The 13324-nt window shown below is 41.0% G+C and overlaps 1 protein-coding gene across 1 annotated transcript in view; it reads right to left on the bottom strand.

Moving 5' to 3' along the window:
• The window catches only part of ptpn13 (protein tyrosine phosphatase non-receptor type 13), a 46912-nt gene that overhangs the window by 18903 nt on the left and 14685 nt on the right, over positions 1-13324 (bottom strand). The window contains exons 7-11 of the mRNA XM_083886416.1: positions 10436-11044; positions 4445-4537; positions 2646-2745; positions 1658-1871; positions 88-162 (exon numbers count right to left, since the gene is read on the bottom strand). Of these exons, the coding sequence (XP_083742542.1) occupies positions 88-162; positions 1658-1871; positions 2646-2745; positions 4445-4537; positions 10436-11044 (1091 nt within the window). The remainder of the gene's footprint in view (positions 1-87; positions 163-1657; positions 1872-2645; positions 2746-4444; positions 4538-10435; positions 11045-13324) is intronic.

Here is a 13324-nt window from a genome sequence, read left to right as displayed (position 1 = left end):
AATAAATTACGAATGGGAAATAATGGAGGCTCTGTGACATCACTCATTCATCAGCATCATACATTTTCACCAAATTCATATCCTCACCATAAATGAAGAGGGGACAGTTAAGGCAACGCAGGGCTCACTGGCCATCTTCACAAACTCAGGCCCGTGGTAGTTCTGTAATTTGTGCAAAGATAAAAAAAGTAACGGTGAGACAGAGTGAGCTTTATTATTATACAAAAAAAATATGCCAATTGCTTGTGTTTCATCACTTCCGACACACAAAACATATGTTATATATTACTAACGAAAAATGGATCCTCTTTCTTTCATCACGAACATCGTAGTGTTTCATCAAGAACACTACGACTGCCAATTCAAACCAGTTTTATTGGCTACTCCTTTCATTAAATTTCACAGCTCATGTGATACTTGTTAGGTGTTGTTCACACACAAACACACACACACACACACACACACACACACACACACACACACACACACACACACAAACACACACACACACACACACACACACACACAACAAACACACACTTTCCTTGTTGAGTTTCAGTTGTGTAGTGGAAGAACAAGATTCTTTTGCTTCATCTCGAAGACTTTTGTTTTGTTAACCGTAAACCCTCACATCCGAAATTACAAAATCACACAACAGCAAGTGCAATGCACCAAACAGAAGGAATATTAGTGCTAGATGCAAACATGTTAGCAGAGAATCTCAAACGTTTACTCTTTGTGCTAATGCATTTTCAAAATTTCTGATTGTAGGCGAGGAAAAACAAGACCAGACCATACCAAAAAAACACACACATGTCCCACAATCCCACATATTTGTAATTATCCTCGAGAGGCTGACTTTAATTATGTTATACAGTCATCGTTTTGTATTTAAAGAACATGCACAACGTGAAATAAAACTGTACATCCGTCATTAAGTAGTCCGAGATAAACAAGATTTAAGGAATGAGTCGTTAGGTCTCACATCCAAGAGTTCCCACTGCAGAATCAGTGGTGAAATGATGTCTTTCAAGCTCTTGCTGGAGTTGGCTGTGCCATATGTGTGGTTTAAATTGTGTGTTGTATGTAAACAACTTTAATGCTGATAAAGGGAAATCTGGCCCAAGTAATTAACATCAATCCTGGAGCCGAGAAGTAATGACTGAATCTGTGAAACTAAACAATATGTGACTATGTTACATTAAAATAACATCTTCACAATAAGTTTGACGGTAAACTGTTTTGTATAATAAAGAGTAATGGCTCTGTCGTTCCACTGTGTGGCCCAAATGATTGTGTTGTGTATTATATACCATAATTAAGTGTGCAACTGAATGAGAGTACACAGCTCAGACAGTGCAATACTAATGCAAAACTTTTATGAAATAATTAAAAACCAGAATTTATCTTCAATATTAGGAGAGGAAATCATTGAAATATCAAGAGCAGAGTTTGGTTTGTGTGTTAAAAGTGACTGTGCCTGCGGTGCAGGAAGCTGGAGATCAAGAGAAAACAGACAACACTCTGGCTGTGTTTCAGTACAGTAAGTGGAACAACAGGCAGAGCTCAGTGATTAAGAGAATCCATCAACTTTCGTGACTACAAAGACACAGAAAAATGTTACTTGGCAATGTTTTAAGTTATGAATGATTCATACCTTGGGTTTTCGGAGTGGCACGGATGTGTTATAGAGGGGGTCTGTTGGGTCCAGTATAGAGGTGCGTGTTGGAGCCAAGGGGTCGTCTGTGGAGTAGAGGTTGGCCCTGGACAGCCTGCTGGCCAGGTGAGCCTGGAGCCGCTGCACCTCCTCTTCTGGCTTCTGGAGGAGAAGCTCAGTTCCGACCAGACCTTCATCAGCGCCTTCATACTGCCTACAGTGAGAGGAGGATGAGTTTAAGTGCAGCATAACAAACAAATAAAAAACAAAAACACATACAACAGAATGCAAACAGCTGTTACATGCAAAGGTTGTTCATTATATTTACTGACTTTTTTGGTATAACAAAAACACAAAATATACTAAATACTACTGTGATTTGCACTGTGAGATAGATTATATTCTTTTTTTCCCCTGTGAGCAGCAGCAGGCAGGTCAGCTCTGTAATGACAGAGCTTAGAGAGACAGAGATTGCCGAATGCGGATGTTGCATTAGATGACCTCACAAGCAAAGCATGGGGCTTCTGACCCTGTTGTGCCACATCAGCTGTGTGGGGGCCAGAAGAGCAAACAAATCAACTAAAGTGGTGGCTCTGGCTGCTCTGTGTGGGGTTTGTAGCAAAGGAGCTATACAGCATGACACATGTTGTTTCAAAAACATACATAAGTCCTCTGAAGTGGGGCAGGCGGTTAGAACAAATGTAATGACATTGTGAGCACTGATTTAATTATGAAACCAATCATTAAACCACCTTAACAATTACCACAGAAGTGCAGATGGAAGTAAACACCTGGTGTTGTAACTGTCGATGCCTAATAATAAGTTGGAGGTGAGAGACGAGGGGGGGGAATATTATATTATATGTCTCTAATAATATCTAAAATGGGCCTGGTTACTATATGACATGACTAAGTGGTTGGTTGTTTGGGAAGAGAGCCTCCCATTAGTAATTTGGTTGTTCAGTAGCCACCTGAATGTGTGCGTTACCTGTGTCTGTGCGCGTTGTGACCCGTCAGAGACAGGGCATCGTGGTCAGGGGAAAGTGCCAGCTGGGAGCCGAACCGCCTCGCCTCAGTTTGTTTCTTAGCTGGAAAATACATGGGAATATGAGCTGTGCAGACAAAAATAAATTTTGTTTTTACACGTACACAATCAACACACCCATCGAGATGCAGACTTCCATGCTGTGCTAGAAAATAACCTGTGTGGACATGTATTTAAGGAGGTGCAGTCATTGTCAAAAATTAGGTCAAACCAGTGGTTCTGCTTCAGATGAGAGGGGGAAAATCAAATGGTCTTAGTTCAAGAAATGTTCAAAACATTTCGATTATTTCCAAATGTGTAAACTCTTCACAGCTGCCTGAGCTCAGTGTCAAAAGCGTTTCCTGCTGCAGTGCTAAGCAATGAAGTGTTGCGCAATCTTAAATAAATTTGCCTTTGACCTTCGTAAGCTCCATTTCCTGTGATGCTGTCAATTTTTAATTCATTAAATGTCCAGTCACACGGGTCATTAAAACAACCCACGTAAAAACACATTAAAACGGCTTGTGTTAAGAAATTACCAACACAGTCTGTTTATACTGTGTTTATACTGTTATGTCTATGACATTTCTGTAGCTTTGTAAAACACATTTCATTTTATCATTAGCTGGATTCCTGGTGAGGACGTAGCGCTCCTGTATTCCTTTGACGCCAACAATTACCCAAATTCCATTTACAAGTCATGATCGCTAATTAATAGCTTGGAAACAAAGACATTGGATGTACGTTCACAGCTTCTGTGAAACTTTGCTTCATCGTATGATCAGGACTGAAGTGCAGAGGATATTTACAGACTCCAGTCACTCAGTTAAAATTCTGAGTGATTCTGAATTCTGAAAAGTATGCTACCTTGTGCAATTCACCATAGATAACAACAGCTTTTTATCTTGTTAAAATCATCATGGCAGAGGGGTGCACCTGTGGATTTTAAGTGTGCCCTGAAGGGACTGGCTCATAAGGAAACCTGGCTTTGAGCAGGACAGACCAGAGGAAGTGGTCAGTGGAGACAAAGAATAATGAATATGGTTTGCCAGGGGTTTTGAGCTTCAGATTTACAGCCCAGACTGCTGCTGGGTTTCCTGTTGAATTCACTCTTCATTACAGGTGTAAATCAGTTCTTCCTTAAATGGCTCGAGTGAAATGAGTAGGGGCCCCAGTTCCATGTGGCTACTTCTTATTTCCAAGTAAAATTGCAATTCATGCTGTTATGGGAATAACTCAACTGGACTGGAACAGCCTTGACATTTTGAAGATTTTCTTTATTTTTTTTCCCCTTTTCTATTTCTGCTTCACGTGACAAATCAAGTTGGGTTATACGAGTGCAGCATATAAGAACGACGCCTATGCCCAGTTTCCACTAAGTGGTTAAGTTCAGTTCGGTATGGCACGTCACACAATTATTTACATTAACATTATCAAACCTTGAGAAGGGCACCAAAATAACCAAGCAGTACTGTCCCAGTTATGGGCACCCTTCTGTTAAGGTACCATGCACAGTGCACAGTGGTTCAGCTCCTGCAGGTTGGAGCAACAGTGCAGCCCCATATGCCAAAAAGACAGAACACAAAAATCTGGATACATTTCCCTTTGGTTTGATCATTGTGTTGTCCTTCTTCATGGAATTTGTTAGTTAGCTACACTGTGCCGTGTAGTATGACGTCATGCAACCCTACAACCCCCCGATTTGAGTGTGCTGTTAAAATCCACACCATGGCAAGCTTGGTGGAAAAAGAGGCATATTTTACCTTGTCTGTAGTCTGGATCTGAGGAGGTGACCGAGGGGCTTTCACTCGATGAACTGTAATCACTGTGGTACCTCTTGTGAGTGAGGACTGGTTCTGAGGGAAGAGGGAAAACCATTTTTTTTTAAACACAAATCGTGCAGCACTGTAAGAATGTCAGTAGAATGACTCAAGAAATCATGCATGTTAGACAACTTTAAATGATTAGATGGTCATGTTTGTAATATTTGTTTGTGATGGATATTAAAGTGAAGTGTTTTTTTTTTAATCATGTGACACAGAACGTCACAAAAAGTTGCATCAGTTGTCTCGACAGGACTCTCTCTCCAAATCCAGCTCAGACCAACCCCAAACAAGTCGACCGAGACACACAGAGTAGTAATTAGTCATGCTGTTGGTAAAGACTCCTTATGAAAGACATATGTGACTAAACGGAAAAGCAACCTCTGCACAACAACACTGTATGTGGGCACATGTCTCCTGTCAGGTTCCAGAGCTTTTCTGTTGAGGGTGTAATCTTTTGTCTCGCTCGACTGGGTGAACCACAACAAGTACAGACCGGCACAGTGCAGTTATTTACATTTTCTCAGAGCAGTGCTTCACAAACAATGGTGAGAAAAACAGGAGAGAAAACACAAGCAACTCTCAAAACAATCTGAACCCTAACCTAATGTGTCCCTCTGCCTTCGTACGTAGAACTTGAAAGTCCTGCTCTTCAGTATCTGCTACATAACTTGAGTGAATGACATTCCCCTGTCACTGCTGAGGCATTTAGGTCAGAGAAGTTTCACAGTGCAACAATCTTCTCTTTGTAATGACGTGTCTTATATAAACATCATTAATAAAATATATCGGGGCCCAGCAGCAACTGTGATGTTACTAAGAACGAGGTGTAGTAGTGACCAAAATAGTTTCTCATCTTCTGGTGAGTGATCATGAGCTCTGCTATGTTTATACACAATGATTATTATTATTATTATTTTATTATCTTTGTCCACATACAGAGAGCATGCACTGTCCATGATGGAGCTCTGTGTGTTTGTTGTAATTATTTTAAGCTACGCGTGACGTGAAAAGATACGGAAGTACACATAAAAGTCATTAACTCGTCATTAACAGAAGCCAAGAAAGAACAGTTTAAGATCTGATAAAACAACTATTCTGGTAGGCCAATGAAACACGTACGCATCGCGAAGTCGTAATAGTGTGTTATTGTGTTGCCTATTTGATAAAAGAAAAGATAAATGTCACATCTACTTATCAGTCTCAGTGATTTCATTTCAGATACTCTAGACAAATCTTGCGTAATTCACTATTTACAAAAATGTACTTTTCAATTTCCCTCCCAAAACAAAATCAACATTAAAAGAAAAAACAGACAACTATGTGGCAAAACTCCTCATGATATTTACACACGGTGAAAGAACAATTGAAATAACTGAATGCAGCTTGTGGAGGTTTTGATTGGTCAAAATGAACATGCGAGTTAATCAGCATATATAAAGAAATCTTTAAAAAAAAAAGAGAATTGTAAAGGGTTGCACTTAATTACAGAGAATCACAGCGAGAACATGCTGATACTCTTGACGTTTGACTCACTGAGCAAGGGAGCAGAAAGGCTCGACTGAGATAAAGTGCATACTTTCCTCTGAATACTCCTCCCCACTAATTCTTCTTCATTTCCCAGGAAACATAAATGACGATCCCGGACGAAGATGATGAAGACAAAGAACTTCTTCATACCATAAATGGGACTCAGACAGTTATGCAACATTGTATGTATGAGACAGTAGAGTTGGATTAAAGTAACTTCTTATCCTCACTTTACTTCAAGACGATAGTCACACAATGGAAAGACATTTTTAGAGAAAGCAACCTGAAATAATCTCTCTCCTCCATTTTCAGTATCTTCTTGTCCCCCCTTCGCCCTGATGCCCTATGATACATGCTACTTGTGCACAAGCTTTCTCTAAGAACACAAGAGCTTTTTTTGGCAGTGTCTGGGTTGTTTGGATTTCGGTGGTCTCAGGGGTAAAGGAGGAACTCCCTTTAAAGTGTAGTCTTGGAACACAGCCAACAGAAACACAGCAGTTAAACAAGACAGGAAAAAAGAGAAAAACCTAAAATGTAGAGTTTGTGAAATTGCATATTTAAAGCTGCAGTGCGTAACTGTCCGTGATGTTTTTTTTAGTTTTTCTTTTTAAGATACTATGCTGCGTCTGTTTGGACTTAGTGAACAGAAACAACGTAAAAGAAAGCCGTACACTGCATATTATCAAGAACTGGGTTCGGTCAAGCAATACTATCAGACCTGACTGAGGGAGCATTTGTGAGTATACAGGCAAGATGTGTTTCACTCACACCACTGTTTTGTGTTTTCAATCAGACTACAACCTGTATGCAGCTGTCTCGCTTTAGCACAATGTCACTGTTGCCTCCATTTGTCTTAAAACAAATCACTTCCTGTGTGCTACGTCACCGGCTGTCACAAGATCTGAACACCACTATACTGAGAAATAAGTGTGGAGCTGACAGGCTTAATCAGCATTATGTGAACTAATTTGACAATGGTTTGAATGGACATTTGTTTATATTTATAAGTTAAGCACTACAGTTGGTGTATGTAGCCTGCTTTTCACCCTGTGTCAGCTCGGGTTGGCTCCAGCCCCTCTGCGACCCTCATGTGGAGGTTAAAGCGGTAGAAAATGGACAGTAAATGAGGAAATTAGTGTGGCAGTTGATTAAAATGGACCATTAAAAAAACAGTCAAAGGCTTTTCATAAAACCATGAGAAATGCTCTGTAATCATTCCTGAAGCAGTTTCCGAACCGAACTGTAACATAATTATGAAAATTTGGGGGTTGAACTTTTTTTTGTGAACACCTCCTCTTCCCTTGGGGCAGCAGTGGTCTGTATTTGTTGTCCAAGCTGGACCCGCCCCAGCTCAGAGCCACATGATCTGCTGCCAAGTGCCTGAAAAGTCCAATAACGTTAGGAATTCCCTCATCCGTTACGCATGACTCCAATTACAGCCTGTAGGTCTGCGAGGAAACTTTCTACTGAGTGAAGCACCATGGTGCCAAAGGAAGGGGGGGCACGGTGGCATGGTGGCACTGGGTGAGGGGGACAAGACATGCCCATGCACACACACAGGCGTGCGCACACACACACACACAGACCATTCATGTATATTCATGTAATTAATATTCATAAAGCGAAATACATTTTGAAATACATGCACACACAAAACACAGAGGAGCAGTTTGTTTCTGGTTGAAACCTGAGAGCACTAACCATTGCTGCGCCATCACTTTCCTGTAGAAAAGGACAGAAAAAAGTGAGAGAAGAAAGAAAGAAACGGTCTCTGCCAAGTAACACATGCACACGGCTGCGCAAATGGTCTGTGCTCAATTAGGGCCCATTCATATTATCGGATGGAACGCTCGGATTCAAATAGAAAAAATAATTCTCAACCTTTGAAGTCAGTCTAGGGGGAAACTAGGAATATCTCAGCATACTGTTCAACATCAATCACAATTAAATATCAATTAGAAGCTACTGACACAGTAAACAACTATGAACCCATCGTCTCAGCATGCAGACCGTCTGATAGGTGGGACAATAAACACCTCCTCAGTGGACGAGCTTCACACTGACTAAAAAGCTTATGTCCCTGATTACAATCAGCAAAGAGCCAAGGGGAGGGAAGAAAAGGAAAGGAAGGAGTTGCCGAGGACACAAAGCCACAATAGAGGAAAAGAATGTTTGGTTGATGGCTCTGTCAGCATTTTTAAAAAAGCTGCCTGAAAATCATGGAGGCAGCCAGAGAAGGAAAAGGAAGACGAGGTAGAAGACTTACAATTTGAAACTACATATTAATCACTCATGCTCTTCGGCTGTCCCTTATCTGTCCCATGTGACTCACTGCATTAAACTAGCCTGCATATGGAGACTTTACTTAGAATCCGATAATCTTCCGAGGAAAACGTAAAGCTCTTTGGAGTGACTGCTGACTCGCTAAACAATTGTGTTGTGTGTGTCTGCGGCCTTGGGTGTGTTTATGGTTATTAACTTAATTTGCACGCAACGTGTGCTCATGTATATCTGTGCGTTTACAGCCATATGAATGTGAGAGGAACGTGGCTTTATAGCATGTGTGACAGTAACATAGCAGGCTAGAATTAAGCTGGCCTGTAATTAGAATCGGCCATTTGGAAACCTCTGTACCAGTGACTCATTCATTCTGTCTAAACACTGCAGCACAGCCACCACCAATGATACTTTATTCAAGCCAGCACCAAGCTCCCATCCCACATGGTGGTTACGGATGGACACGCAACCTACAGCTAGTCCTCGTGTCTGTCCGCTCACGTGAGCCCATCAATAAGACAGTTTTTACCACTCAGATGAAGACGGTTTGACATTTCCTATTAATCTTAATGACACTGAAAGGAACATGTCTTTCTCAAAGCTGTAGGGTGAAACATTTAAATATAAACAAATGTCTGTTACATTCAAACAGTTGACAATTAACACAAAGCTGATTAACCTTATCAGCTTCACATGACTCCCTCTGTATTTCTCAGTATGGTGGTGTTAAGATCTATTGTTGCCAAGCAACATCCCAGGCTGGACACAGGAAGTGATTAGTTTTTTTGTCACGACAGAGGGAGGCAATAGCAACTTACTGCCCAAGGCTTTTATGATTACTTGTTTTCAAATCGGAATTGCAAATTGCAAAAGACCACAATCAATTTTTGACTGTTCTTTACCAATTACAGATGTAGCACATCTGTTAGATACAGTTCATATACAATACACACAATGTGTATTTAGGCACTGCACTGAGTGTGTATTGACTGTTTTTCTGATTCTGGCTGATGGAGTGCAATAGGAGTCAGTGGCGTCCCTCCAATGTGAGACAATGCTATGAAAGAGAACACAAAGAAGAACCCACGAAAAGAAGTTAATTCCACTGCTCAAATGCTCAGCAGTTTTGCTTCTTGCCCTCTACTGCCTGTGTTACAGCTGTATACACAAGTTCTCCCTCTGTCAGGTCTGATAGTATTGCTAGAGGCAGAATAACAACAAAAATCACTACAAGCTAAGCACTGCAGCTGTAAGACTGTACACACAGTTTCAGTCACAGACTGCAGCTGAGTACTGAGGTGGGATTTTCCAGTTTGTTCGACTCAGCAAAACAACAAGTTATTCACCAGTGTAGTCGTGCAGGGACTGCAGGTTCTGACAAAGCACTAGCATCACGCATAACACAATAATAACACATGACTGTAATGAGACGTGTGATGAAAAGCCCATTATCTTGAAATAATTATGACAACAAAATAAATGTTGGGAATCTGTCAGCGATGACGAACAGAAAGAATAAAGCCACAGGTGGGAGTGTGTCGAGTGTGCTTTGTACATTGTTCAGAGTCAGTTAGGGATGAGTATCGTTTCACGCTAGTGTGTCCCACATGGGAAACCATGTCTTTATGTGATCAGTAAAAAAGACAATCAAAAGTGTATATATCAATGAAAAACAACACATACACACACAAACACATACTTGTCTGAGATTCAAGAAGTATCATAGTGTTATGTAAATATTACGAAGAACAAATCAATCATAGAAAGTGAGGTGAATTCCCCTTCAATTATCAAGGAAAGCTTAAGAAATTGCTGACAGAAATAGATGGTGTGTAAAGAATCAAAAATGAAAGCACAAATACTTTTTCACCTCAAGTCTCTTAGCCAATCCCAGTAAGAGGAGGGTTGTATAATTTTAACTCCTAAATGTAGGTGTAAGAGGTAAGCACTTCTAGGAAACTATACCACGTAAAAGAACTTTACCCTGAGCAAGAACCAACACTGACAAAATAATTTGTCAGACATTGACACTAAATCACTGAGGATCAAAAATCAACATGTAAAAGCATGTTTGAGTGCGAGACTGCTCCTCCACACTGCACACTTATGTTCAAGTATACTAACCATCGACCGCTTGTCTTAGCGCCTCGAGTTTCCTCCGTCTCTCTTTGATCCTATCATAAGCTCCAGGAAGGCCCGAGCCTACGGACAGGGCTGAGTGGTGGTGAGGCTTCCTGGTCTTGAGCCCAGCAAACTCAGGGTAGAAAGACTCCTTCTCTCTGCTTATAGAGCGGGTACTTAAGGCACTGCTGCCCCTCCGGGCATCTTCTAACGCCCCAAAACGAAGAGCCTCCGGGTCAATGCAAGCCAAGTCCACAGAGGAAGCCCATGTCTTCTTGGCTTGAGCAGGGCCAGGGTCCCTGGTGTGGAAGGGTAGAGACCTCCGGTCTAGTTCCACTGGCCGGTATTTTTTGTGTGGTTGAACAGGCTGCAGGTAGGGATAGGAGTGCTGGTGAGGAAGAGAGGGGGCTTTGGAGTAAAGTTCTGTGGGAGATTCAGAGTTGCGTTGATGATAGTCAGACAGGTTATAGTGTAGAGCTGCCGCCTCATCCCCCTTCAGCAGGGCCTGGATTGGCAGGGAGCCCATGGAACGACTGAGGCCCCGGTTAAGAGACGTCAGCTCCTGAGTCCTGGCTCGATAACGCTCCAGAACCCTAGGGGCTGCACTCCTCCCTGAAAACAGGATAGAACAAGAGATTTTTTTTTTTTTAACCACAATGTGAAAATGTCACAGTTGAGAACAAACGAAAGAAATCAAAATGGTACAATGAGGATATATTCACTCAAACAAACAGATATGGCACTTTTACACACAGGAGAGGCCTGACTGTTCCATCAACAACTGTAATGCACCACTGACTTAAGACCAGGCTGCTGTTGGCCAAAGTTACAGTGACTTTCTGCTGCCTCAAGATATAAATGGGCCTGACTACACATTTTAAGACCAACACACCCACAGGCGGGCGCTGGGTGTGAAAACGACAACTGCGCCAGTTGGAAACTAGCAATGATACTTGTGCCCATAGACTCTCATAAAGTTTCAGTGTGTGACATTTAGGGTGTACTGAATACACAAACAGGTGCTAGTCGATGTAGCCAAAAATGTTCTTGTGACAAAAGTGTCTCACATGAAACATTTTCCCTCCATTCACAATTATTATGATAACAGAAATTCACAATGATTAACTTTTTGTAAGTGCTTTTTTATCACAATGAGCAATTATATCGTATACTGTCCCATCACCATGTACAAGTATAATCACTTTGCTGCACCGACTGCTTTATGAAGGCTGACATCTTGCATTGCCATGTTACTACAGTAGCCTGACCTGAATGAACAAAGTGTGCTTTTTAAGTTTTGAAGTGGAAGCTTAATATATAAATGAGCAAAGACAAAATCCTTCCTAATATACAAAGGCCAGCATAGTTCCCTGACGCACTTGGAAAATGGAGGGGAGGGCAGAGGGGCATTTCTTCCAATCTACAGTCTACACAGTCAGTGAGATAATTTCTTACATCTTGAATTCAAATGCAAATTTAATTTTTCTGTTCGACCCTATACACATAAGTACATTTCAATAGCAAGTAGGGATGAGTCAATAGGATATTCAGTATCGGTCTGACACTTAAACAAAATCAGTGTAGATGTAAAAACTGAACATTTTATGTTACGTGCTGCATAGTTAAAAAGGGTCTATAATTACTGCAACAAACTGATAAGGTTGTCATATCGATATCGGTATCAGGCCATCCATAATCCCTAGCAAGGGATTAGCATTTAAAGCTGCAACAGGCAGTTTCTCGGAGGAGGCTGAAATGCAGCTGCCATGATAAATAAAGAAAATTAAATATCTGAAAGGGACAGAATCATAAGAAAAAGTAATTGAAGAAAAGTGGCATGCTGCTCTAGTATCTACTCTCTCTGCACATCTGTTTTGTTGAGTAGCTAATTTTGTCTGCATTGCTTAAAAAAAACAATAAAACATGCTGCACCACAATAACAACATTTTTTGCCAGACATCCAGCCCATCTATTACTGCGTCTTTTTTTAATATTGAATAATGGATGTCGGTTTCCTAGACTGCATAAAATCTGCTAACAGGGCTGTGGATTTTAAGGGACAGAGATAAACAGAACGCAGACATGTAAACGAAAAGACCAAAACAAAACAAGGACAAGCAGGAGGAGACATTGAGAAATGCTCCATGTGGTCATTTAATCTACAAAGCCAGTGTTTGGTCTTAATACTTCAAAAGACAAACTGTCTTCCAGAAACACAAGGACTACATTGAGTGAAAAACAGGATGTCTTTTATTTACTTATTTTTTTCCAAAAGCTTTTGTGGAGTTAATACATGTGTGGTGCTGCTGTTACGTGGACTACAGCAGTGAAGAAGTGCCGATGTAAAATATCTAACATGAACAAAGACAATGACTGAAGTCCCTTAGTAGCAATTATAACTCGAAAGCACTGGAATACAGAAGGGAACACGCCGCTCCTTGAGAAGAAAGACTCTGAAGAAGTGAGTAATACTCTTTGCATGTACTTTCCCTAGGGCTGGCTGGTGCTCAACCACGGAAACAAAGCACTGATACAAACAGCAGACCAGCAGCTTCACTAGTGTCTCCAAAATATGCATCTGTAATCAATGCCGTGCCACGATTACATAATCGGAACGATAGCCATGTTTGCGCTCTGTTCTCCTTTCCATGGCCTGGAAAAATGCCGGAGTTCTCTCAGAAACCACTGGGAGGATTTGGTCATATTTTCCTGAATCAAATTCGATTCAAGGTTGTTGCACTGTGTTGTTCCGTGTCTACAGTTATGAATAGCTTGACAACCAGGGAAGCCGTTTGGGTCGCAATGAAACAACACTAATATAAACAATGCTAAGTATGAATAAGACTAAAACCACATACTAATCATACATATCCCTCTTTTTTTTTTCTTAAA

The sequence above is a fragment of the Microchirus variegatus genome (genome assembly GCF_963457635.1).
Source record: "Microchirus variegatus genome assembly, chromosome: 1".
NCBI classification, from domain to species: Eukaryota; Metazoa; Chordata; class Actinopteri; order Pleuronectiformes; family Soleidae; genus Microchirus; species Microchirus variegatus.
Note: the sequence above shows the minus strand (reverse complement) of the source record. Positions and strands in the feature narration are given on the sequence as shown.